The following is a 27,964-nucleotide window of genomic DNA, read 5'->3' as shown; positions in this document are numbered from 1 at the left end:
ACATCGACCACAAGACGAACAAAAGCTCTCCGGTAATAAAACGCAACAGACCGCTAGCTTACTTCGAAGAGCCAGGGGCACATACCGTCCTCCTCTCCCTCACGGACAGATAATACCACCTTTGCCACATCGCCGAAATCTTCACAACACTGTACCAAATCCAAACATTTGCACACGCACACATTTGTCCGACTCACTTTCGTGCTTCGAAGTTCCCCAAGTGTGCCGCGGAACTCCGGGGCTCTTGATAATCGCTCTGCCGGCGGATTTTAGGGCATCCATCCCGAGGTGTGTCTGCTCTCCGGCAGGTGGATTTCCCCAGTCACCGGACCACGGGGAGGTAAATACAGCGGGGCTGGGCTTTCGACGGCGTATGCGCCAAAGAGGGAGGAAAGCAAAAAAAAAAAAAAAAAAAAAAAAAAGGCGAAGAGAGAGCCTGCTGATAGAAGTTACCACCTTCAATCTCTCCCCTTTTCCTCCTCTCCGCCGGTAATGTGGGCAGCCGAGGCCGAGCACACGCATCCACCGCACCGTTTCCAAAGTTAAGGGCGTGTCCTTCTAACCTTGGTGAGCTATGAAGCTTCCTCCGAAGTGCTCTAGTTTGAAGGGGCAACCTTGATGGAATAAATAAAAAAAAAAAAAACAACTTCAGACTTCAGACGTGCTGCAGAGTGGAGCGACTCCCACGCGCCAAGGAGTTGATGAGCTAATGAGCTCACGCGCTTCTCGTCTCCCAGGATTTTCTGTGGCTTATTGACCTCCGGTTGTCCCACTGCCGCAGAGTTTTGGTCTTATTATCCCTTTAATGCGTTTAATACTTCTGGCCTGCATCAGAAACAATACGCAATTGTTGTCTTCATCAATGACAGAATTCAAATTAGAGATCTAGTGATGGACAAGGCCACTTTTCTCCCGTCATTTGCTGAATTTTTTTTAAGGCTGGGATCCGAAAACAATTCCTGATCAAGGATCAAGTAGCGACCACATACCTGGGCAAAATTTCAAACGAATGCATAAGTTTTTCTATTTTTTGTATGTTTGCGCCATCTATTGATTGTACCTGGTTATTGCAATGTTGCATTGACCCATCTTGACTTGAGCATTATAATGTTTGGGGATACCATTGAGTAACAGTAAGGTTTTTTTGTTGTTGTTGTTTTTTTAACAAAATGACTTATGAATAATGTTTTAAATAAAGACAAGTTGAGACAAAAACAATTGTCCTGGCCAGGTGGCCTAGTCGTCTAAGACAATGGTTCCCAACCTAAGGGTGAGGATGCCCACAAGGGGCTGTGAGATGAACCTTCAGGGGCCGTGATTTGTGCAACAGGCAAGAAAAACCGACTGACTTCAACACACAAGGTCATGTCTATCTTTTCAGACTTTCATCTATGCCCTTTTCTTGTGAATTAGTAGCGCAATCTACTTCTTCAAGACTGAAAAATGTAATAACGGGGGGGGGGGTGAACTAGACTTGCAGCTGGTTACACAGATCGCAACAAGACCTTGCTTCGATTTGAGAGGTTACAAGACAAAAAGGGTGAAAACCCTTGTAACAACCTGCAGCAACCTCCTGCCCAGTTTTGACTGGGGACTTTTGGTGCGTTCTCCCCATGTTTCCTGTCTGCACTCCTGTAAAGCTATACATTAAAGGCAGAATGCGCCCCCCCCAAAAAAAAAAAAAAAAAAAAAAAAGGCGAAGAGAGAGCCTGCTGATAGAAGTTACCACCTTCAATCTCTCCCCTTTTCCTCCTCTCCGCCGGTAATGTGGGCAGCCGAGGCCGAGCACACGCATCCACCGCACCGTTTCCAAAGTTAAGGGCGTGTCCTTCTAACCTTGGTGGGCTATGAAGCTTCCTCCGAAGTGCTCTAGTTTGAAGGGGCAACCTTGATGGGAAAAAAAAAAACCAAAAAAAAAAAAAAACAACTTCAGACTTCAGACGTGCTGCAGAGTGGAGCGACTCCCACGCGCCAAGGAGTTGATGAGCTAATGAGCTCACGCGCTTCTCGTCTCCCAGGATTTTCTGTGGCTTATTGACCTCCGGTTGTCCCACTGCCGCCAAGTTTTGGTCTTACTATCCCTTTAATGCGTTTAATACTTCTGGCCTGCATCAGAAAAAAATACGCAATTGTTGTCTTCATCAATGACAGAATTCAAATTAGAGATCTAGTGATGGACAAGGCCACTTTTCTCCCGTCATGTGCTGAATTTTTTTTAAGGCTGGGATCCGAAAACAATTCCTGATCAAGGATCAAGTAGCGACCACATACCTGGGCAAAATTTCAAACGAATGCATAAGTTTTTCTATTTTTTGTATGTTTGCGCCATCTATTGATTGTACCTGGTTATTGCAATGTTGCATTGACCCATCTTGACTTGAGCATTATAATGTTTGGGGATACCATTGAGTAGCAGTAAAGTTTTTTTGTTGTTGTTGTTGTTTTAACAAAATGACTTATGAATAATGTTTTAAATAAAGACAAGTTGAGACAAAAACAATTGTCCTGGCCAGGTGGCCTAGTCGTCTAAGACAATGGTTCCCAACCTAAGGGTGAGGATGCCCACAAGGGGCCGTGAGATGAACCTTCAGGGGCCGTGATTTGTGCAACAGGCAAGAAAAACCGACTGACTTCAACACACAAGGTCATGTCTATCTTTTCAGACTTTCATCTATGCCCTTTTCTTGTGAATTAGTAGCGCAATCTACTTCTTCAAGACTGAAAAATGTAATAACGGGGGGGGGGGTGAACTAGACTTGCAGCTGGTTACACAGATCGCAACAAGACCTTGCTTCGATTTGAGAGGTTACAAGACAAAAAGGGTGAAAACCCTTGTAACAACCTGCAGCAACCTCCTGCCCAGTTTTGACTGGGGACTTTTGGTGCGTTCTCCCCATGTTTCCTGTCTGCACTCCTGTAAAGCTATACATTAAAGGCAGAATGCGCCCCCCCCAAAAAAAAACAAAAAAAAAACAACTTGTCCACATTGTGCCATATTAGGAAAATTGGAACTGTCCAACTCCTCTTGAACTTCTGCTTAAGAAAAATTAGTTAATTTCTGACACATACAAAACATGCATTGTGTTTTTTGTCCTTCATGGTGAAATCTTTATTTAATTTCTCCCCACAACCCAGCACAGGTTATCATGTCATGTCTGACTTCATCTCTCACAAGTATTTCACACTCAGGAAGCTAAGCAGTGCATGTATAGTCATGTATTTCTCACAGATCATCTAGAAGGGGTTATTACAGTTTAGCCTGATGTGGCATGCTGCTGTTGTAATTTTGGTGCTCTGTGATCATTTGAGAGGGTCTTTAGTTTATATTTAATGTTCTCAGCAGTGCAAACTACTGGAGCTACGCCGACTGCTGTGCGTGTGGGTATATGTGTGTGTGGCTGTGAATGCGTACATGTAAGTCTTGCTTGTGTGTGCGTATATGTGTTATCCTGGATACACAGCGAGTAGTATAACCATGCAGCTATTTTTAAAGTCGAGACTCTTCAGAGTGCAGTGTCGCTGCCATGTCGTTGTCGCTGCAGTATCTGCATTAGAATGAGCATTTTTACAAACCAAAGCAATGTCTCCCTCCTCAGTTTAGACGGAAATAGCCTCATCAGGGCTGCACTCACACAATGCAAAAGTGTCACTGCCCCCTATCTGCTTCCATGGAAGACAGTGGATCTGTGATTAGTAGTTATAATTCATGGTATTTATAAGCCCTCCAGTCAATTCAAACAATCACGGCCACAATGTCACAGAGCCTCTTTGAATCCAGTACAGAGCAAGTTACAGGTTCAAGCCGTTTCCAGATGTCATTTCCAGCTGGACTTTCCTTCACGAAAGAGTAATCGAACTATGCAGCATGCGTCGTCTGTTTAAGGTTGCCCAATTCAGGTGTGAACACTGCATCCTAAAATTCTGGAGATATCCTCTCAGGTAGAAAATAAAATCATCTTACTGTCTAGCAGCAGGGCTCGGGAAGTGTTTGATATTTATTCATTGACAAGACAGATGTTAGATTCTTAATCCCCCATAAAACAAATCATGCTTGTGAGGGTTTCTTTATTTGTAGAGGAGAGGGAGGAGGGAGGTGAGGTCACTAAAAGAAGTATAAGAGTACAGCCGGACGAAGAGAGGGCTTCTTGAAATAGATTTATAATAGAGGGGGAATATGGTAGTCTCTATTCAGAAAGGACCACAGAGAAAAAAAACAGACTGAACTAGTCGGTTAACATGCTCTCAGTCACTTCTGTTTTAGATTCATTGATGGGTGCTATCCTGTCTGCTTTACAGTTTATCCCCCTCCAGTTCTCACGTTATAGTCTCATGCTCTTTTGTCTCATACACACACACTCACACACTCTGATCTTTTTCATTTGCTCTCTCTAAACACGCGTCTTCCCTAGAGGCTGGAGCTAGAAGGCATCTGGTGGGCGGGCCTGTCTTGGAAGCAGGAGGTGACCTTGGCCAACGATTTCCAGGTCAATCCAGTGACACGTCAGCTCATGGATTTGTTTATTTCCATAAAACCTGACTAAATCTTCAACCAAGTACAAAGCCAGCACTGGAGGACCTCATACACCATCTATTTCAAAGACTGGGAAAACTGTCCCTTTGTATCCCCCTGCTGCTTCTGCTGCTGGTATCTCTCTTCCCTCCTGCTCTTCTCCTTTTCCTCCTCCCCCCTCTTGTCTTCCTTCCATTTCTGAGGCACACAAGTTGTCGTGGGACTGGGTCTGCAAGTGTCCCAGGGACTCCACTGACAAGCTTCGGCTAGACAGGATGCTACTTAGGCTGGACTGGCGGGCACCTCTGGGATGGGTCTCAATTTCCACACGGACCTCAATATTGGTTCCTTCCCTGCAGTGACAAGAGACAAATGTAGAGGTATGAGTTCAAAACTGTCAAAATCACTGTAGCAGCAGGACTATCTGCTTAAATACAGATGTTACATCAGAAATAAATTAACTTTTGTTTGCAGAAAGAAAAAGCAAAATCCTTCCTAAAAGAGACGTTATAAACGAGGAAATCCAGAGGCAACATCTACCTCGAAGGAAGCGCTTGTGTGTCATCGAGCTTGCTGTCAGGCACAATAACCACCTCGCAGTCCGAAGGGCTGTCCTGCTGGGTATATTCATGGCGTTTTGTGGCTTCATCCAATCCCACATAGCTATCTAGCTCTTGGGGTGTGGTGCTCGTACCTGGGAGGACACCCACTTCCTGTACACTGACTCTGACTTCCTGGACGCTAGTGTTGCTGAGCGTCGGGTTGTTCTGACCCGTCCAGTGGTCACTGACTACATGAGAGAATAGAAGATCTATAAGAAAAGTTGAAACTTCATCAGATTAGGCCGTGTTTTGGAGCAAAAAAAAAAAAAAAAAAAAAAATCACATGTCAATGCTAATGTAAACTGTATTAGTATATGATATCCCTGACCTAAACTTGACAGTGACTAAACTCTGTACTCACAGCTGGCCAAGTCCTCCAGTTGGATTTTGTGTGTGTCAGGGGGCTCACTCTGCGGTCGACACCAACCGTTCCTACAGAGCGACATGGGCACGACCCCATAGACATAAGTCAGCATTAGAGGTACACCCACACCTGGAGGAAAACAGAAAAGTATGAGAAACCACTTCATAATACATTATACATGATCAAAACCATTTGTCTAGAGTCTGGTTCTTCTTGATAATATACAAATGGTTATTAAAAGAGTGCTGCTGCGATTTAGTATTACATTGCAATAAAGTTGGGGGGCTTGTGAGAGAGATTTACAAAAATGGATCAGGCTCAGATATCACTGGAAACTATAATAATGCAACTTGTCACTATATTTCAATAAAACCATCCTTCCCTGGTTAATCCTCTAGTATTAAAGTCCAATCCATGCAATGTAATTTCATTCATTTTCTCAGAATAGTACTGGCCGTGACTAGTAAATACATTTTAAAGTTAGCCGCTTTTTATGTCATGTTAAATTGGCGGAGTGCACCTTTAAAGAGTTGTACATTTTCATCATTATATTATCACAATGATCCAAAACAAACACAAGGGGGGGGGGGCTCCCTCCTGCTTCACCGTTGGCTGGACTAATGTTCCCAGTACACACTGATTTATAAAGCCTTGCTTGGCATCTTAACCTCCACATTCATGCAATTTGTTGTTCCAAATAAAAATGGGAACTACTGCTTATTGCTCCAGGAAATCTTCTTTATGTTTCTAAGGTACGTACCAAGCAAGGGGACCCATTTCTTTGCAAGCTCTTAAATCCATTCCAATTGAATTGTAGTCAGGTTGATCTTGCTTTATTCATCCATTTCATGTATTTACTTATTAGAATTTTTAATCTACTGCATATCCGTTTTTATATTTCTTATTATCTTATTTCTTCCTTCTGTCTGTGTCCTTATGTCTGTGAACCTTGACGATTCTCTTCATATCTGATCCACTTCATTATAACTCTGTGTTATATCTTTTGAAACCTCTGTTTTTTTTGTGGGGCTGCTACCTTGGCCAGGATGCCATTTCCTGGTTATATATGATTATAGATTAATCATCTTGAGAAGTGGAAAGACGTCCCTGCTGTGGACACTTATTTTCTGACAACAAAGGTTGTGAGTGCATGGCTTTTCAGCGGCTGACTCTCTAAACTTGATTGTCAAAGCTTCCCTAAATGCACTAGCAGGAAAGATTTTTACCTAGTTCACGGATTGGCAGGATACAATAATCCGATTTTGACACGACAGTTAAGTGACGGATAAAGTGTGTGCTGTGATGGAACACCTGTCTTTATATTAAGTCATAATGAGAAAATTGCAGTGCATAACTACACTGACGAAGTCAAATTTCATTTTACAAGTTTGATTTCTCCCCGCTCTCCTTCATAACTTTCACAAAAGAACTTTCAACAAACCTCCAAACTCGATGAGCAGCAGCCTCCCTATGTTGTGTGATTATGCAACCTGTGATTGAGATAGGAATTTGGGAACACAAAGCAGAGTGCCAACCAAACAAAGGGACATCATTAACACAGCGGGAACACTGGGACGTTATTGACTCAGCAACAGGGTGAAACTAGGGAAAGAGGGGATGAGCCTGCTAGCCAAATTGTTCACAGAGAGAGATGAGTGAATACGAGAGGCCGTGCGTGTTTGTGTGTGTGTGTGTGTTTTTGTGTGTGTGTATGAGTCAGTTTGTGAGAGAAAGAACACGACAGGGAGCTGTGATTGAAATATGAGAAACAAAATAACAATTGTGGAGCAGTGAGAGCAGAAAAACAGAAGATATATGAGAAAACGTAAAGCGGAGAGTAAGTGATGCCAGAATGAAAAATTAAACTGAAGGGGCGTAGAGACAGAGCGAAGGGATACACAGGGTAGGAGTCGAGGGTGAGGAGTACAGTGCGGCTATATGTGTGTTTCAGTGTGTGTGTGTGTGTGATGAGTGTGTGCCAGGGGAGGGCCCGTCACCGTGCGGTACGGTGATGGTTGTGACAGCGCAGAGGGAAGCTGAGAAGGTGATAAAGCCTTAAGGATTTCTTTCACAGCTGCGAATCTTACGTCCGGTAGGAGGTGGCATGAGTCATCAAAATGCTACGTTATTCTGTGTGTGTGTGTGTGGTAATGAAATCAAGTGGTATGTTTGCATACAGATACCTAGTTTGTGAGTATTCATATGGCTGTACAATAAACAGTTTGTGCCAAATGAAGCCTGGAGGCATGTTCAGATGTGCATAACTCATGATTTATAAAAGGACTAGTTTGACGTTTTGGGAAATCCACGTTTTAATCAGCGAGGTTTAGAGGTGTTAGTAGGTCAGCCATTCTTCATGCAAAGATAAGCATCATGTTTGACATGCAGACATGAGAGTGGTATCATTTTTCTACATCCAACTCTTGGCAAGAGAGCATATAAGCATATTTCACAAAAGATCAAACTGTTCTTTTACATTTTAGTTTCAGAACTGTGTGCAAGATGGGAACAAATGTGGGGTTTTCTCTCTTGTTGATCCGGCAGTCTTTACTTTGTCATTGTTGAGGGGAATAGACGCTCCATAGCTGAGAGCCAGTGTGCTGCTCAAACCCCCATGGATCATCCGTATCTTTATTGACTTTTTGATACAAATAAATTCTGCCTCAGACGCTGGAAAATCCGATTGGTTTTACAGCTTAATATTCCAACACAAATATTTAAAATTTGCATATGTAGCTTATAAGGTCTCTTTGGTGTCGGCCCTAAACTTCTATGTTTCAGGATACTGTGTTTAATTTACCCACTTTATGTAAAAAAAAATCTATTTCTATAGCTAATTTACAACTAATTTTGCACAGATAAGCTAATTTTACTGTTTAATTACTCCTCTCAGTGTGCAGGACAGAATGTGGCCATGTTGTTTGCTCCTTACCCACAGTGACAGCCGCTATGACCGGCGACACAAAGACTGACATCATCACGCCACTTGCCACAGTCAAATAGTGCTTGCTTCCTGAGATATTGTTTTTCTTACAGCGACCATGGACCTGGAAGGTAATAAATAAAACATAAATTAGATGCTGGAAATTTTCATTTGTTCCTTGTTGTTGTTCTCATTCACTACAACCACTTATTCCCATCACTTATTCATGTCAACTACTAAATGCATCCCAGCATGCATGAGGGGAAAGGGAGACAGCCTGTACAGGTCACCGGGCTACCACAGTGTTCTAACACAAAGACAGACAAATAGTTCACACCTAATGACATTATAGTTGCCATTAGGTGTGCCATTAGTTTACAGTCCACCTGACCTGCATGATGTGCATGATGATGTGTTCAAAAGTGATTTCACATCTGTTGATTACATGCAAATTAACAGGATTTGAGAATATTGGAATTTTACACTGAGGCTGGCAAACATGTACATGTCATTTAAAAAAAAAGGTAAAAAAGGTAATCTTTTTAATTCAGTCAAATTAATTTGTTTACTATAAACATATGGGAACATTTTGCACATTTTAGATGTAGTGCACAAACTCAACGAGTCCCAAAAAAAGTAAGTGAATCTATTTAAAACAGTCATTTCCCATGAGACACTGTTTACTGACTCTTTTGTACCTTTCGGCCCATGTAGATTGGTATGCCCACAATGATGACTGGGATGGCGATGCCTGCTATGAGGGAGATGACCACCGGTGCTCCAAGCAACATGCCCACCTGCCACAGTACCTTGCGGGTTTGCGACCATGGCTTCTTCCCCCAGAATGTACATCCTGAGGGACTGAAACACACAGGAGACACCACAGCAGAGATCAGCTGAGTATTATCATGCACAGAGTTCGGGGGGGGGGGGGGTATCCTATGGATGACAATATCAGTCTGTCTGTTGCTTAGTCCACCACTATGAGACGAGTCGTCACGAAAGCTTGTACAGACACATGGTCCCCAGAGGATGAATCCTAATGACTTTGATGGTCCCCTGACTTTTCCTCTAGCGCTACATTAAGGTTGACATGTTTGGTTTTGAGTGAAATATCTTGAAAACTACCGGATGAAATTTGCTACAGATATTCAAGGTCCCTAGAGGATATATTCTCATTACCCTGGTGATTCCCTTAACTTTTCATGTAGCATCGTTTTCAGGTCAATATTTCATTTGCCCAGTATTGTTGTTCATGACAGGTGCAAAACTAATGACATTCCCGTCAACTTCAGTTGTACGTTGTGTTTAGTGCTAATTAGCAAATGTTAGCATGCTAACAGGCGCGAGTAAAACGGTGAACCTGCTAAGTATCACCTGCTAAACACAAGCATGTTAGCATTATCATTGTGAGCATGTTAGCATTTAGCTCAAAGCACCGCTGTGCCTAAATGTCATGGCTGTAGACTCTAGGTCTTGTTACCACCTCATTAGCACATTTGATTTTTGGTTTTATGCAAACTTCATACTTAAAATTTACGGTATGTGTACATACACTTAGATACAGTCTATGCCCACAAAAGAATCATCATTATGTAGATCATGACCTTTCACGCAGCTTCAAACAACTCTGGCACAGACATAAAACACTTTTGAATGAAACGTGAAATAAATACTCACAACAACATGACAACATTAGCGGGCTGTCTCATTGCTGCCATTACAATATTACCCAAATTGAATGATCTCCTCTGCATTCATCATTTTATCTCCCTGAAGTACAGTCATTTGCTGCTTCAATTCACATAGTCATTTTTCTTGCATGCTGCTGTTAGAAAAATAGAAAAGCCTGGTTATTTAAATCTGTTTACGAGGAGTCGATATTCTGTCACCTGATATGACTTTATGTACAATAAATGTCACCGTGAGTGTTACTTTAATCTAGTGTCAGACTTTGGTGTTGTAGTGTAATTCTAATTGCCAAGGAAAGCACTACAGCTCTGACTAATGCTGTTTTGTCTTAATCAAGGGGCTATGCTATTTCTCAAAGCATGCGTTTGTGTTCGAGCAGCAAATGTAACTTTGGGATTCTAAAAGCCTAAGTGGGGGAATAATGCTGAAATATTATTGTGCTCAGCACTTCCGAATGTGCTGTGAGATGGTAAAAGCTTTGTCGTTGTATAGGACGTTCACTGTAATTTGTAGTGTGAAAGACAGACTGAGTGAGAGAAAAGAAAAGGCGGGGGATTACACAAAGATTACACTGTTTCTTTGAATTTACCTTATCAGCCTCTAGGCTAGTCTTGCGGCTTGAGTTACATATTCTGCCGCATTGGAAACATGGAGGCCGACAGGGCTGCTGAACTGATGACAAGTCAGCAGTGACTCCCTTCCAGGACCGGGAAAAGTCAATGGAAGCTCAGACGAACAGTTTAAAGCAGTGCAGCGTCTAAACAATGACATACTGCAGGTGTCTTGCTGACTTGACCAATTTTTATCGCTGGCTGGGTTTTGCTTAAAAACCTACAGACGGAATAGTGGTGTGAACACAGGTATACTAATTTTAGTGAATTCTGTTGTTAGTTTTAGGCCTCTAGGATGAATTGAAATGTATCTTACAAATGCCAAAGTTGGACTTGTGCCATCAAACATTTTTTCACCTCACCTGATCAAATTCTGCTGTTCTTTCTCTTGTGTTTTTGTGCAGTGCTTTTACTGTAAAGGTCGCAAAAACCAAGATATTTCATTATTGGGCAGCAACTAATGATTATTTACAATATCACTTACTCAGTCTTCTATTTTTTTTTGGTTAGTTATTTGGTCTAAAATAGTGAAAAAAATCCTGAGCCCAAGGTGGCCAATAGTCCAAAACAGGAATATACTGCGTTAATAGTTAGGAGGAAAACATTAAATTCTGCTCGGCATTTTTGTCTGATTATTAACTTAAATGACAGTCGACTGATCATTTCATTGCCTTCATGAAATTACAGTTTCTGAGTTAGATGTGGGCATTTGGTTGAGTATTTGACACCTGAGGTAGTGCACGTCGGTGATCTCCTGCATACACAGCCAGCAGAACTGACAGGCACACACAGTGCAGTTCATACGGTTACAGCTGCCATCATTGGTCTTCATGATGTAGGCACCACAGCGAGGGCACGCTTTGATCTCCTCTGCATCTACAGCAACAGAGTGAACATGGAATGGCTTGACCACACATTCTGCAATATTTATTTATCCACTTAAAGGAATAGCTCAGCATTTTTGAGGAAATACTCTTCTTTGCTAGAAGCAGTAACTTTATGGAGTCTCCACTGGTTGCTCGGCAAAAGCTAAACAAGATATAACATGTCAATGTCAATGTTAAAAGACATCGGAGACTGCAGCAAAGCTGAACAGTAGCTGCCGGTCCTACCTCCACCAGGTTCTTCATTGAAGACGTACAGCGTGGAGGCATCGTTGCCGCCTGAGGTGTGGCGGGCTCGCTGACGCCGGGCCTGGTCACACGTCTGGTTGGGGTGCCACAGCTGCCGACAGTGGTAGCAGAACTCTGTGTCACATCCCTCGCGGCCGCAGCTCAGCTTAGGACACTCTGCACAGCCGTAAGCTATCACCGCATAGCTGAGGACAGAGAGAAACTGCAGATAAGGATGACCGACTGGACATGATTCATATGATAACTGATCCCGGGGGGCGGGTCAGAGGTTTCATCCCAGGTTCCCTCCCTACTCACTATTCCACCCTGTTGCCCTACCACCGTGGCTGCAGTTTCATTTAAATACCATAGCTTTGGTAGGCTGTCTGGAATATCTATGAAAAATGAAAAAAAACATAATGATTCTGAAATCTACTGCTCCCCTTGTATTGATTTGCTGCTCAGCCTGGTGAAGCACACTGATTTGTTCACTGCTGTCTTTGCTCACAAACAGCACATTGGTTGACAGCGTGGCTCAGTGAATCACAATGCAAAGAGAGATACAACAATCTGTGGGACTGGCCTCCAGAGTTCCACACCTGGACCAGAAATGATTCCATCCTCAGATCTTGAGCATTCACTATGATGATAACAAGGGGCCTAATCTCACTCCTCAGAGGGGATTTTAACATGAATTTTAATATTTGAAAGATCCCGTGACTAATGGTCAAGTACAAGCTAATGGAACCGTGTGTGATTTACAAGGCCTGGAGGATCCAAGCAGTACTGCTCTGCTGTGAAGTATTTAAAAAGCTCCACCAGGGTCTTTCCTTTGGCAGCTCCAGCCTTATGTGGTTTTCAGATTTATCTGAAGGGAACGATGGATCTGACAGGATGAAGGCCACACACACATACCAGGATAATTAGACGGCTGCCTGGATTCCACTTTTGAGTCAAACTAGATTTGAACTGACTATGTCTGATTCTAAAGTTGAACAGCTGATTTTTCTAATGGGGACCTGCTCATGCATAAAAACATTTCCAGGTATCAGTGAGTATCTTTGTCAAAGACACCAGCAATAACTGGCATTATGCAAAGATGCTTAAAGAAGTTCTTACAACATAACACTGGCAATTCCACAGGCTGCTGATACCCTTCAAATCGAATTTTACTTGACAAGCAGCACTGCACTTTTATGTCTTGCCTGTGAAATATAGATCATAGATAGATCAAAGTTTTAGCAAAGCCTTTTGCAAAATACACGCTTATATGAAGTCTTAAGATCTCATCCAGACATGTTTTAAGACATCTAAAACACTCTGCTTTGAATAATAATTTGTGTCTGTTAAAGTTTTACTATAAAAAAAAGTTTAATTACCTAGTTAAAATTATATAGAACTAAATCTATTTATGTTTCTCCCTCATTGAAAAGTCCAGAATTTATAAATATGCAAATCATTTAGCTTTCAAAAGTTTAATGGCTGGACACAAAATGTCTCCTACTCCACTTAGTTCTTGGGGTATGTGCACTGGAGGCTTAAAGCTTTCACATCACACTTGTGGACTAACGGTCCACAAGTGTGATGTCTGACTATAAAAATTATGTTTTATAGTCAGACGTCTTAAACTCAGATTTAAGATGAGCACAGAGAAACTTTTCACCTTCAGCAGATGGATGTGAAAACAGCCTTCTGTTGTCAAACTCTGCACATACATTGTACTGCACATCCGTGGTTAAAGATCCAAGTGAGGTAACGATAAGCAAAACGTTTTCGCTAGAAGGGGGACTTTAAAGGTTCCCTGTGGAGTTTTGACCACTAGTTGGAGCTATGGAGCAAATGTTTTCATGAGTGGATCTCTGTTTTGTTTTTTTATCCTGTCCACAAGCGTGCACATATCACGACACACATTCCAGCCAATGGTTTCAGGCCATTCCACCGATTGACGGTGGTGATAATGCACCAAGAAACGTAAAGAAGCAGTGCCACAGTAGAAGGAAGGGAAGAGGAAGAGCGTTAGCCAATGTACACATGGACGTAAACAAAACACGTCTGAAAATATCTTAAAAATCAGCTTTGCAAAGAAAATTATTTCAACATGTTTGCTGTGCATTTTGGTGGGAAAAACTGACTGTAAACACACTTTGTTTGTTTGCAAGAAAAGCCCACAGGGTCCTTTTAATTCAGTAGGTATCTGAAAATGAGAAAATTTAAAAGGTATGTGGTAGAATTTATATGTTTGACAGAAGTCCAAAGCAAAACGAATTTTTACTCAGATAAATCTAATTACCAGGCCATGCAGCTAACATCATTTTAATAAGGGCTGTCCCATTGTGGCATTGGATCAGGGCTGGATTGGCACTAGATTTTTTTTTAAGGTAATGACAGTACAATGAATGGCTGCTGTGTAACTAAAGATGTCAATAAAAATATACAACACAATATACAAATACAAACAAACAATTAAGCTTTCTCAAACATCAAACTGCAATAGTCTTGGATCTAAGTGCTGTTATTTGACATTAACATGGGCACAGAAAGTTTTCCTCCAGCAATACTTGTTGGGGCTAAACAGTTAATCGAAATATTATTGAAATCGCAATATGGCGAAGTGCAATGTCCAAATCGCAGGAGATAAATTTTTTGATAAATGTAAAATGTTTCACAGCATTCACAGTAATCGATGAAGCATCGTGGTGCTACAGAGATGCCCCGGCCTATAAACCATATTCACTAGACGTAAGGGAACATGTAAAAATCACATCATCATTTTTACATTTTTTTCTGAAAATGAAATACAAAAAGTACCATTCCCACAAAATCACGACTCACGGCAATCGCAACATCCGTCAAAATAACTGCAATATGATTTATTTGATTTTATTTTGCATACCGTTAAGCTCTAATACTCGTGCGGCAGATTTCCTGTCTCTGCTGAAAAATACCTTGCCGCTTCTCATTTGACACCACCTACAGTAGCATCACACATGCAGCAAAAACATGAAAAACGGGCTCAGGGAGATAAAAGAGGACGGAGACACACAGAGCACAAAATACACATTTTTGCCACACGTTCTCAGAATCAAGATAATCTCCAGATAAGCTTCTGTCACTAAGACCTCGAGGAATGCCTGTATGTCGGGAACGTGGGAATACACAAACCATAACTGTGAATGAATAGTTTACATAATGGGTCAGCACATCAAAAGCTCCACTCTGTGGGAACTATTAGACACTTGAAATTTTAAACACCACTACAGTGACTGCCACTTCCCTTTTAAACTTTCTCTTTAAAAATATGTCAAACTAAAACTTCAGTGATTCTTTTTGGATACTTTTTTTTTTTTTTTTTTTTTTTTAGATAGAAATCAGATCTCTTTTGTTTCTCTGTGTTATAATAAATTCACCACAGCATCAGACAGATTGGGGTATTGATTTTTGCTCCGCTCATCCATCATGACTGGGCTGTGAGCACTGGGCGCTTGGGAGACAGACAGCCTACCACTGAGCCCTGAACCCCGGTGCATACGTGCTTTTGACCACAAATATCCACTGTGCGCACACACACACACACACACACACACACACACACACACACACACACACACACACACACACACACACACAGAGTCATGCGCACACACACAACATGCAGAAACACATTATGATTTCCCGTCAGCAGCCCTATCCTGTTACCCATCCATGAACATTAAAGTGGTAGAGCAACGGTTCAGTGTCGGTGCATGTTGTAAACAACAGCAGAAAAGAAGAGAGTTAGCCAGGAACATGTCTTGTGGTTGCATTGCATTGTGGTCTACCGAGGGTGCCGTTAATGGAAAAAATACACATCTCTGATTCTTCCACAGTGACTTTCTACCTGTATGATTTATGATGGTGTCCGAGATCGATTCTGCAATGAAATCCCAGCGTAGCTGTGCTTTAAACGTCTCTACGTGATGTGATGTAATCCACATTTCAGCCAGTTATCTTCAGTGAACAAGACAAACGGTGAAATGGTCCAAGAGATGCCAGGAACATCACAAATAATGATTCTTAAAGTGTTATTGTAATAAACTGAATAAAGGTAAATTGTTCCTTTAACTCTTAACATGTTTTTGGTGTTGCTGTATGTAGTCACACATTTAGATATATTTAGACAGATTCTTGAAAAGTTGTAGTTCGCAGGGGAATGCATATAAAACTCAAACTGAGCTTTCACCCGCTGTCAGTTCAGCTTTTTAAAGTCCAATCCATCATTCTGACATTGAATAACTGTTCGCAGTTGTGTTTGACAACATAAAGCCAGTGGTGGGATGCCGGGGTTTTGACAAGAGCTGTCCTATTGTAGCGCTGGATTAGGGCTGATTGTTTTTTAATTACAGTACAGTGACTGTGTGACTCAAGATGTCCATAAAAATACGCTGTTCTACAAGTTTAAACAATCCAGAGAGGCCATTATTCTTAAATTTGCTGTGCCTTATCTTCTTCCCTATTAAAATATTTCTCTCTATGCTGTCAGTTAACAAGTTATGTACTAAAAAGGACTCTGTGTTACTATTAATGAATTTTACAGATTTTCTAGAGTAAATATAGTATGTTCAAAACTGTTGTGGGAAAAACTGTTGATTTACTCCTACATATAAATGGTGCAGGGTGGTGGTACGAGTTCGACTCTCACCTGCAGTCGGGTGCAGGGCACCAGCGTGTATCTGGATCAGAAGCCAGGAAACGCCTCAACTGGTACTCCTCAAACCGCTCCAGCAGTGCCCGGTCATCCAGGATGGCACGGACATCCAGTGGCGCCAGCGTCTCAGGGCACTGCGGGCATGCGATGCCCACCCGGCTCTCTGATATCTCAATGCGCAGGTACTGGCGGAGGCAGTCAGAGCATGTCCGGTGGGAGCAGGAGGTGAGTCGTGGGAAGTGGCAACGTGGTTGACTGAGCAGGCACAGTGGGCACTCCTCCAGGTGTTCGTCCAATAGCTGCTCCTGGCTGGAGAAGGAGAGGGACAGGACGCCAGTGGAGCCCGTGTTGGCCCCGCCCACGCATTCGGCTGTGGCGGCACCGTCCTCGCCCACCTCACCCGCCACTGGCAGGCCTCCTCCTTCTCCTCTTTCTGCTCCAGAAACTCTTGATTCTCCAGCCTCTTGTGCTGTGAGGCTGAGGTCCTGTGAACAATTACAGAGCTTCTGATTTACCAAATCCAATTAAGTGCATTAAAAATGACCTCATACACAGGGTGAAACTGAGAGACAGAAGACTTGTGAGGATATTCTGCTGCTGTTGTCAAAAAAACGTTGTATTTTGAAAGTTAAGAAATAAATCAAAGCAAATGGAGCAGCCTCACATTTCTATTTGAAATCAGTAAAGGTGAGTGTGCATGTAGGTGGATACACTTTCTCTTTGGTCTACTTGGTTTCCTGGCAACACAATTTCTAGAAATTACCAATTAATTAAATAAACACTCTAATGGATTTGGGCTATAACAGTATGGGAGATGGAGGAAGCAAGCAGAAGGTAATACATCCAAAGTTAATCATTTGCAGCCTCTCTTCAGATTCTTCTGTCTGACACAACAATTTGAGAGACATTTAGATTTCAGTCATTTTAAAGAACCATTTAAAATTTATAAAAAATTACCTCTGAAACGTATGTGAACAATAGCAAACAAAATTATAGATATGGAGTAATAAGCATATATATATATTATTATGTCCTTGGTGCTGTGTGTTTCAAAAGTAGGAGTATAATATTTAATACTAATGACACTTAAAATACAGCTGTATGCCACCGTTTTAACAACCAGAAGGAGTATTTAATAGTGTAGCAAGATGGAATAATGTAAAAAATATATATATTAACATGCGACACATCAGTAAATTTTTATCTACATACAAATTTCTGTCAGTGTGTACAAAGCCAGCACTACCAATAAACCCTATACAGGCTTCCTAATGGACTTGATAAAATTAAAGCTCAAACTCGAACATATAAGGACCGAGATCAAACGTTTACACAAGTAAAACTGAAAAAAAAAATGCATAGAAATCAAAGTATTTGATAAGGAATTACTTCCTCACTTCCACTCAATCCCAAACAACATTAACGGTATTAGGAGACACATCCTCACCTGCTCTGGATGCTCGCTGGGGGTCAGGGTGATGGCCACCTCCTCTTTGGGCCAGGCCTCCACAGGCCTCTCGGGCCTCGGCTCGGATTTGGGCTTTCTGCTGAAGAAGTTTAGGAAGCTCAGCGGCCCCGTCTGCTGCTTGGGTCTCTTCATGGTCTGGGACTAGAGCAGGAGCAGCGGCTGAGGACGGCAGGCCAACGACCATGAGCAGGATGCCAACTGTGGTTGTTTGTGTGTGTGTGTGTGTGTGTGTGTGTGTGAGAGAGAGAGAGTGAATGCGTGTGTGTGTTTGAGTGCGTGTGTGTGTCTGTGGGTGGGTGAGCACAGCGAGCTCTCACGGCTCAGAGTCTTGGAGCTGGGCGGCTGCTCTGCTGTACGAGGGAGGAAGAGCGGGAGCGACGGAGAGGGAGACGACAGCGAGGAGGTAATCCCTGCCCGAGGGCAACATCACTAATTTGGAGCCTTTCCGAGGTCTGGTCATGTGGTCTACTGTGTCCCTTCAGTCTTCTTTCTCTCCTCCACCTCCACTGCAGTTCCCTCGGTCTGAGCTAGTCCTGAATTGGCTGGCTCTCCTTCATCATGTTAGGCCTCTTCTTCACTGATAGCAGTCCCCTTAAATTGGAAACAAATATACAATCATGACAGCGAATCAGAAATACATGTACAGTGCTCTGTGAAGACATGTTGTCATTTTATAAAGCAGTCCCTACATGAAAAGTGGAGCTGCTAAATGCATCAAAGGCAGGGTGATCATTCAGTATAATTACTGATCAACTTTTATATGTATATCTATATATGTGTATACACACACATTTTATATTGTATATATAATTATTTGATTATTTTTTATTATTAATATTGCATTTTTTAGACTTTTTCAGACTCCCCTCTAAACTTTGATTATTTTGTCTTGCGTATTACTGAATAAATTTTCTTCTTTAAGCCTCTAAAAAGATTATCCAAGTAAAACATAAAAAAAATAATCACTTTTTGGGGGAACTAGTAGAAACCAGTAAGAGTGTAATGTGCAGACATGGCTTCATTTTAAGGGGTCACAAGCCAAAAAGGTTGAAAGAAAATGGCACTAAACCACCAGGACATCCATACCTTTCTTTTTTTTTTTTGGTTAACCACAAGAGGATTAACAGAAGGGAAAAGCCACAAAAAAGTATCTTTGCTGCACATAATGAATAGATAAAGAGATTTATTTTCCTGACTTTTCTCAAATCTTTGCTCTTTTCTTGTTCATTTGGGGGTGATTTTAATTCTTCAGAGTTCAAATAACGATTCAAATATCGTAATAGCAAGAAGAAAAAAAAAATCACTCACTCACTATTTGGTTGAACTGCTAGACATATGCAACTGGCTGCAAGTAGACATTTCTCCATTGTAAGGGGTCACAGGCCAAAAAGGTTGGGAACAGACGATCTAAACCATATTGCCCAGTCCAACATCAATGCCATATCCATGATTTAAAGCATAATTAGCTACAGCTTGCTTTAATTCATATCTGCAGTCATGTTCTCTTTTGAACATTTTTTATTAAGCGAAACCTCTGTGCGAACCCCATGTACATGAATATAACATTTTTTCTATGAACTTTTTCCCCTCTGGCTGCAAATGTAGAGCCCCACTATATAGAAAAACAATAGCACACAGGACTTTTACACAAAAACATAGATAGCTCAATCTGCGCAATGATGTTTTTCATTTGTTATATCTTAATTGTTAGCAACCTGTTCGTACTTAATTACAGCAAAGAGGCTTGAGGTCTGACCAGGCCTGACACCAAAGGACATTAACTCGAAACCAAAGCAGACCAGGAACACATTTTGAAATCTCTCCTTTCAATAAAGTCACAAAAATAGCAATTCATGAAATAAGCTACACCATTTCACCCCTAGATCTATATTTGAAAGCCCAAGACAGTCAGTTGCACGAAATAAAAATTGGAGGTTTGGATCTCTGCACCCTGGCCTCCCATTCATACGTCCACAGACATGAGCAGTAAGGTCACAGCCATGAGACACAAATAGCAGATGGATGAGAGCGTTGTGGCAGAAAGAATTGGGGGAGATAGAAGGTGAGGGCGAGACAGAGGAGAGGCGGTGATAGACAGCACAACTCATTCTGTCCCCATTAGGCAGCCGCAAGCTAACATAATCGGGCCCAGAGAGCAAAGAGAACACAAGGTGACTCATGTAAACCCCAGACCAAATACAGTAGCTGTCACCATATCGTCAAATCAGACCGCAGTATACGACATGAAATATGATGTGATTATAGAATATCATCTATGTTAAGACCCAAAACAGTTTTGTGTTATCTAATTGTGTAATTACAGAAAAAGTAAAATCTATGAACTCTAAAAGCAATGCACTTTTTATTATATGAAATCAACTGCAATGGCCAGAGGCAGGGAATAGCTACAGGAGCTACAATATGCTTCATCATTCTTTAAACAGGGATGCACAAAGAATCTCGATGTATGTAACACCGCAGTACCTAACCTGCCGTCTTGCATAGAGACTGAGATTTAGAGTTGTATTAAGATTCAAGTCCGGTGGTTATGTTAAAACCGACATGAATAGCAGGCTCTTCTTGCAGCAGCACATCATTATATATTTTAATTTAACAGTAAAGACATTCGAGCCCTTGGAAAAGTTGGCACCATAAACGGCTGATTAGATGATTTGAGTTTGTTTTTTTTTCCCCGCTGTAGCTCTGCTGGAAGTACTGTATTTTCAGTATGGTCAGATGAATGGTGAACACATTTGAAGCTTTCTGATTCACACAGGTGGACAACACAGAGGATACAATGACAAAGTCACAGCTACAGTGTCATTAAAACTCTCTCAGACTGCTTCCTGCTGAGAGAAATCCACCTCAAGAACAAACAGTGATGAGAGATAGGGTAACAATCACATTTTCAGCTTTTTAAAAGTCTTTAATAAAGTCCTTTTAATCCCTCTCTTGGTGTCTTCTTTTTTTGGATTGAAGCACGCCATAACCTGACCATCAGTCACGATCGTTTGGACTTCACTTGTATTTGTTCAAAGGTCCATTGGCAACTATTTACCTTTCCCAACATGTAAATAAAAACTGCGGTCCACATCTCTCATGGAGAACTTTGTTTGCAGACTAAAAAAAAAATCCAAAGCAATGAATGCATACTGTTGAATAAAGTCATCTGTAATAAAAAAAAAAAAAAAAGGAACAGCACCCAGCAACAATTTAAAATGGTTTAGGTCTACCACAGCATTTTCTCACCAGATGCCACTTCCCAGTGCAGTTCCCAGTAACTGTTGCTGTCATCTTTTCTTTTTTTTTAAATCTCAGTTGTGCATCCTCTTAAATTTCCCCAACGTCCATAGTCCATGGCAACTGACTTTCTTAGCCCAAGCACAGGAGCCAAAGCCTCTATGATGAGCACACCGCCGTGCTGCTGTTTATTTATAGGAATAATTCCTACATATGAAGACATCAAAAGCACGCACATAACACATTCAAAAGAGTTTAATTTGCAAGCCATGAACATACTGTTCTCTATGGTGTATCTATGCCTACAAACTCACATATATGCGGTAAAACACACACAGGCACACAGATACACGTACAAACAGACACGCACACACGCAGACACACGGAATTGATTGTTTTTAAAATACAGCTCAGTGGGCTCCAGCCAGGGCTTATCGCTCTACACTAAAGTCAGACAGCCAAGCAATTACGACAACGCAATTCACTGCCTAACGACTTGGATAAATTGTCAATGTGAGGAATTAAGTTTTTTCATCAGAAAGCTCCGAATTAAAAGGGTTGTTTTTCACAAACCTCACTTCCCGTACACAGCAGAGCACAGATAAAGCCGTTCGTAGGAAATCAGATCGTACAGAACATTACATCAACGATAAAATAACAGTAAGAAACCATACAAACACAAAAATAAACAATGAGGGACTTTGTCCTGAGTCATTTCAGTACAAAGTTTGATGTTTTACTAGGGCCACAATTTAGTTTTACACAAATGTTTCATTGAAACCATTTTATTTAAAAATATACACAGTGAGTTAAAGACAAAACTATTACTCTCTGCTAAAGGGCGACAAACATTGCTGTGTTTTGGTACCAGAGGACTAAATGGGAGCTGGCTCTGGTCCGTACTTAACTGCCAGATTTGACTTGGATTTAGGGGCTCAGCTCCATTTAGTTACTACACAAATCAGACCTGTTTTGGACCAGTTATAGCTCCGAGAAGCATCCAAAGTATTTTGGCAAGACAGTCTGAAACTGCCAACTAAGTGCGCCGAAGTAAGGCCAAGGCTGAGCCGAGTACTTTCCACTACCTAGGTCGACTTACATGTTGTTTTTTTTTCCTGTTTCTTCAGCATCTGACTAAAGCTTCCATTTATCCCAGATCATGTTCTTTCACTCCAATTGTCCTGTTCACAATCTGTGCAGAGCATCTTTACTTTATTATCCAGTGCATCATCATCATCATCTTGAATCAGATCATCCATCCATCAGAAACTGCAGAAACACAGACCACTGACATGCACTCACATCCACACACACCCAAGCACACAGGCACCCACGTCATTAAGCACATATGAATTATGCGGATGCAGAGAAGGAAAATGGCAGAAGAAACTTCTGGATAATGAGATGCTGTTTTTCTTTTACAACCACTGGCTGTGATTCAGGGACAATGGATGTTACTGTTCAGTCTGACTCGGAAGCAGTGAGAACCACCGTATATAGTCCCAGGCAAAACTTGTAGCAACAGAACAGGTGCCCATGGGATATCAAAAGCCTTAAAATTCAGTGGGAGCGTTCATTTTAACCTCCTTAACCTCTCTGACCCACCAAAAGGTCAATCATCACAAAGACATTGTTTATGGACAAACAGTTCCTTGTTAAGTAGGTCACTGTAGCTACCGAATATTGTGGAAATGTGTGTAAAATGATACACAGCATCCACAATTTACTCATTCAGAATCATCAAGCTTCAATGGAATGTTGTAACAAGCAGATGAACTTTACTGTATATATGTGATGTTGTAACATAGTCCTTAAATAAACCAGGTTTTCCCGCGTTTTAAATGGGAAACTGGGGTTAACCTGGGTTAAAAAGTTGATTGCATTTAATATTTCAAAAGGAATAAACATCGAATAGAAAGGGGTCATTTAATCGCTGTGAAACTAAAGTGAGACAAAGTGGTACCGGTGTAATTTAAACACACAAATCCAAAAACACTGTGGTGTCAATCCCTGTCTATTAATTCTAAATCAAAACCAATTATTTTGTGCCAAAAAAAGCATCAAGGCAAAATGATGAATGAGTATTGAAACATACTCTTTCAGTGCATTCAGAAAGTATTCAGACCCCTTCATTTCTTTCACATTTTGTTAAGTTGCAGCCTTGTGCTAAAATCGTTTCAATTCATTTTTTCCCTCATCACTCTACACTCAATACCCCTCAAAGACAAAGTGAAAACCGAATTTTTGAAAGTATTGCAGATTTATTAAAAAGAAAAAACTGAAATATCCAATTGACATAAGTATTCAGACCCTTTACTCAGTACTTAGTTGAATCTATTTCAACGAATACAGCCTGGAGTCTTCTTGGGAGTGACGTGACGAGTTTTGCACACCAGGATTTGGAGATTATCTGCCATTCTTCTCTGCAGATCTCCTAAGCTCTGTCAGGTTGGATGGTGACTGACGGCAGACAGCCATTGTCAGGTTTCTCCATAGATGTTCGATTGGGTTCAAGTCAGGGCTCTGGCTGGGCCACTCAGGGGTATTCACAGAGCCGTCCCTCAGCCATTCCTGCGTTGTCTTGGCTGCGTGCTTAGGGTCATTGTCCTGTCGGAGGAGTCTGAAGTCCTGAGCGCTCTGGACCAGATTTCACTTTGCTCCGTTCAGCTTTCCCTCGACCCTGACCAGTCTCCCTGTAAACGCTGATGAAAAACATCCCCCAAGCCTGTGGCTGCCACCACCATCCTTCGCCTTTGTGACGGTACTGGGCACGTGATGAGCGGTGCCTGGTTTCCTCAAGACATGACGCTTAGAATGGAGGTCAAACAGTTCAATCTTGGTTTTATCAGATCATAGAATCTTGTTTCTCGCAGTCTGAGACTCCTTTAGGTGCATTTTTACAAACTCCAAGCAGCTTTCATGTGTCATTCACTCAGGAGAGTCTACCATCTGGCCACTCTGCTATAAGGCCCAGATTGGTGGAGTGCTGCAGTGATGATGGTTGTCCTTCAGGGATTTTCTCCCATCTCCACACAGGATCTCTAGAGCTCAGCTAGAATGACCATTGGGTTCAAGTTCACCTCTCTCACCAAGGCCCTTCTCCCCCGATTGCTCAGTTCGGCCGGGTGCCCCACTCTGGGAAGAGTCCTGATTGTTCCAAACTTCTTCCTTTGAAGAATAAAGAAGGCCACTGTGCTCTTGGGAACCTTCAATGCAGCAGAATTTTTTTCTCAAAGATGTTCAGGAGAAATGGGAGGCACCTGAGCTAAATTTCAAGTGTCATAGCAAAGGGTCTGAGGAATGATGACAATGTGATATTTCAGTTTTTCCTTCTTAATAAATTTGCAAAAAATTTCTAAAATTCTGTTTTCACTTTGTCATTGAGGGGTATTGAGTGTAGAGTGATGAGGAAAAAAATTGAAACGATTTTAGCACAAGGCTGCAACTTAACAAAATGTGAAAGAAATGAAGGGGTCTGAATACTTTCTGAATGCAGTGTAAATCTAAGGCCTAATAAATCTCTGAAACCATTAAGTTAAGCAAACTTTATGACCTCTCTCTAAATACAGTCGGGCCCAAAAGTCTGACACCACTGTGGTCTCTAACTTCCGGACCCCATTGTATATGCAACGATGAGACAGTGGGGAGTAAGAGAAAGGTCCTGTCCTCTTTAATGTCCGTCAGAAAGCTCAAGGGAACATGGTTAACAAACATCAGGGATGGAGGATGCTGCTCGGAAAGAGTGAGCACATCTTCAGTTTACAGCTTAATGCTTTTCTTTTCTCTTGAATGACTGTGTGTGTGTGTGTGTGTGTGTGTGTGTGTGTACACATTATACTTTAAAATGCTCCTGAGGCCAGAGACACACTTAAAGATTTGACCTCCCCTCTTTACACAACAGGACTCTGGTGCTCCTTTGATGTTACATACTTCCCTCACTTTCTAGAGAAAGTGACTGAAGTACAGAGAATGAACAATCCGATAAAACAGCCTTTAAAGGAATTTGAATTCTTAAGGCTTCTTGAGGGATTACAAAGTATTAAAGGACAAACACAAAATCTGTCCTAGAACTTTCTTTCTGCGCCAGAGAACAAATAAATCACCCCCTATTCAGGCGGAAATACTAGCCTAGATATCAGATTTAATGAATTTGAATAACTGTGATAAAACTGTAAATATACATCAAATTATGTGTCACTTTTATACAGTAGTGTATGAGCGAAAGTTCTATGTGAATCATAACCTGCTGTTATATTTTTGGGAAACACGTAGTCGTTCTGAGAGCTAAGTAGCCACAGCACTAGAGAGGCTAAAAATCAATCATGTTGAATTGGGTCCCACGGGAGAAGGAAACTTTCCGAAGAAAAATACACTGCTTTAGCCCTGACAGACACATCGTCTGGAGAGTAACTTAGGGGGTATAATTTATAACAGACTAATGTGATGTAAAACATACTTATTCAGCTCATTTCTCCTTAACTGGTCCACTGTATTTATAATATGATATCAATTTATAAATAGGTTATAGACTAGTTATCATTATCAAGTCTATCTTTCACAGTGCAATAGGGAAAGTTACTATAAGTCACGAATGTCTCAGCAGTATGAGGGCAGGTGGGAGGAATGGGTCTGCAGGAGGTGGACACTCACTGTCAAGCTCAGGATGACTTTAACAAGATGGCCGCGTGACCTTGTGACCTGCTCAGGCACCTTATAGCAAGCAAAGGAAGCAATACCACGAAATGGCACCCCTTCCATGTGCTGTCAGCTACAACAGCGCTCCAAAACAAAAGCTCCGGCCACACATCTCAGTCTTTTATTCACAGCAGCACACCCTCATTTTTAATTTAGTTCCAGCGGGCGAGAGAAAGCCGATCTCCTGGCCGACAGCATCGCTGGACGTCATTACATAATGTACAAGGGCTTTCGCTGGAGCCTTGTTTTCTTACCTTCTGACATGATTCAGCATGCCGAATCACACCAATTTCACTCTGACAACAAAGGCAGCACACACTCAAGCACCTTTCCACAGAAAATATGGTATAGGTGAAAAGTTTTTGAGTAGAAGTTTTAAAGGGGCATTCCGACTACCTAGGTAGCTTTATTACTTCGAAAATGATGAAGCAACTTATTCTGTTTTTGCTTCCAGGTGTGTTGCTATCATTAATTTATCTATCGCTTGACCTGTAGAGATGGTTGTCTTTGTGTCACAAGAATATGAGATTAAACTGCACTTAATCTGACCTCTTTACAGTGGAAACATGAATGAGGCGCAAATGTTGCCGTGAAACTTGTCAAATCAAACTTTCATTGCATTTCGTCAACCCGGATGACAAGTGAGTGATGCTGTGCATGTCTGCTGCGCGGAGTCTTGAGTGTTTTACGGTATTTCTGATGGAGTACAGCTTATATGACTTCACGAATGACTGCATGTAGGTTGGAGCCTATGGAATGGCACTCCTCTCGGTGACACACGATACATCAATGGCAGATGGGATTATTACACAAGCGGCATCTGCCCCAAAGCAGTTTCCGCTCATTTCGAGTGCCAAACGGGGAAGAAACTAGCCATGTTTTCTTTTTCTTCTCTCGATTACTTCCACCGGGTAGACCGGAATGATCGCAACCATATCATCTCAGTTTGGAGGCGTTTTTCGAGGACGGCACTTGGTAAGGAGCTGTTGCTATGCAATGATTGGGTGAAAAAGACGGTCGGTTTTCAGTTTTGATGCTGAGCTCTACCTCAGCGGAGGGAAACCTGATGATGCACCCTATTAAATATCCGTCCACTGGACACAAGCCCACATCAGCAATGCGGGTTTCGCAGGCATGAGAGTGACCTCAGTCTGCCCACACACCCTCCTGTGCTCAGTGGCATCCCTGACCAAAATATTCTGTTTCTGTACCATGTGGTGCGCAACACTTAGTCTTAGTGACCTCTGGCAGCCCGTAGCCGACTTTATAATATGGAATAACAACAATATAAGGGATTAAGTTTGATATAATATCATGTTATTGTAGCCTATGTTGGTGTGGAATTTCATATCACTGCTACAAGTCTTCTTAGTCTATTACAACTTACTGATCCATTTTTTTTTTTTACATCTTCAAATCCTCCAATAAACCACAGGCAGGCCGATAGTGTATATGTTGTGAATGCAAGTGTAAATTAAAGGTGTTATAAAGGCGAGCGAATCAAAGGAGGCCATACAGAACCCCCACTCCTGTTTTCAAAAAAGGATTTACACACTTTCACGCATCCGCTTTAATCATTTCAAGAGAGATCTGCTCAGGGCATCATTCTGCTATTGCAGGGAGTGGCATGTGTGATAGGCAACGTTTTCGCATTCACCTCCACCTCTATGTACCCCTTAAGTAGACGCGAGATAAGAACATTAAAGGCGTCTAAACGCGCAGATGAAATTCTGCCCGGGCAGCAGACAAAACACACAATAATTTCTATTACGTAAACGGTACCTTACCTCTCTGTGCGGCGCCTTCTCTTTGCAGCGTAGAATCAACAACTGGCTCCTCCCCTCGAGGACCAAACACTGGCACAGAAATCCCCCCCCCCCACACACACACACACACACACACACACACACACCTCCCCCCCTCCCTCCGTCTCCTCCTCTTCACTGCTGCTGCGAAAAAACCCGTGTGGCCGACCAAAAGCGGAGGAGAGGGTGGGTGTGATGTTCGAGTCCGGCCCGGTGCAGAGGAGATCCGCGGGGAGGAGAGGCCAACCGCCCCCGCCC

The 27,964-nt window shown here is 41.9% G+C and overlaps 2 protein-coding genes and 1 long non-coding RNA gene across 8 annotated transcripts in view; 1 reads left to right on the top strand and 2 right to left on the bottom strand.

The window, feature by feature from the left end:
• si:dkey-71h2.2 (low density lipoprotein receptor adapter protein 1) overlaps positions 1 to 601 on the bottom strand; it is a 44,766-nt gene extending 44,165 nt beyond the window's left edge. For 2 of the 4 annotated variants that reach the window (XM_040124928.1, XM_040124927.1), the window contains exon 1: positions 198 to 601. In XM_040124928.1, coding sequence (XP_039980862.1) covers positions 198 to 522 — 325 coding nt within the window. In that variant the 5' untranslated portion in view covers positions 523 to 601. The remainder of the gene's footprint in view (positions 1 to 197) is intronic. The other 2 variants (XM_040124929.1, XM_040124930.1) reach the window with 2 other exon arrangements.
• Positions 267 to 5,370, top strand: LOC120788800. Its single transcript, XR_005707304.1, has 3 exons — positions 267 to 340; positions 4,410 to 4,890; positions 4,985 to 5,370. It is a non-coding gene; the product is annotated as an uncharacterized LOC120788800 (long non-coding RNA).
• Positions 4,560 to 27,750, bottom strand: si:ch211-278j3.3 (E3 ubiquitin-protein ligase RNF19B). 3 transcript variants are annotated; one of them, XM_040124922.1, is made up of 10 exons: positions 27,689 to 27,750; positions 17,946 to 18,557; positions 16,493 to 16,983; positions 11,815 to 12,020; positions 11,431 to 11,578; positions 9,098 to 9,260; positions 8,409 to 8,523; positions 5,474 to 5,605; positions 5,051 to 5,321; positions 4,560 to 4,863 (listed from the first exon to the last, which is right to left on the bottom strand). In XM_040124922.1, exons 2-10 carry the CDS (start codon positions 18,096 to 18,098, stop codon positions 4,578 to 4,580), a joined length of 1,965 nt encoding a protein of 654 aa, XP_039980856.1. In that variant the 5' UTR covers positions 18,099 to 18,557; positions 27,689 to 27,750; the 3' UTR covers positions 4,560 to 4,577. The 3 variants fall into 3 exon arrangements, with proteins under 3 accessions (XP_039980856.1, XP_039980859.1, XP_039980858.1); XM_040124925.1 differs by having other exon boundaries at positions 5,051 to 5,300; XM_040124924.1 differs by lacking the exon at positions 27,689 to 27,750 and adding an exon at positions 21,780 to 21,855.
• Between the last annotated feature and the right edge of the window lie 214 nt (positions 27,751 to 27,964).

This window comes from Xiphias gladius, chromosome 4 (assembly GCF_016859285.1).
Source record: "Xiphias gladius isolate SHS-SW01 ecotype Sanya breed wild chromosome 4, ASM1685928v1, whole genome shotgun sequence".
NCBI lineage: Eukaryota > Metazoa > Chordata > Actinopteri > Istiophoriformes > Xiphiidae > Xiphias > Xiphias gladius.
Note: the sequence above shows the minus strand (reverse complement) of the source record. Positions and strands in the feature narration are given on the sequence as shown.

Excerpts from the sequence above, each read along its gene's own strand:
- si:ch211-278j3.3 (XM_040124922.1), bottom strand. The coding sequence starts at position 18,098 with ATGAAGAGACCCAAGCAGCAGACGGGGCCGCTGAGCTTCCTAAACTTC. Across the intron at positions 11,579-11,814 it reads CAATGAAGAACCTGGTGGAG|ATGCAGAGGAGATCAAAGCG; the intron begins GTAGGACCGGCA and ends CTGTTGCTGTAG. Across the intron at positions 5,606-8,408 it reads CATAGCGGCTGTCACTGTGG|GTGTGGGTGTACCTCTAATG; the intron begins GTAAGGAGCAAA and ends GTTTTCCTCCAG.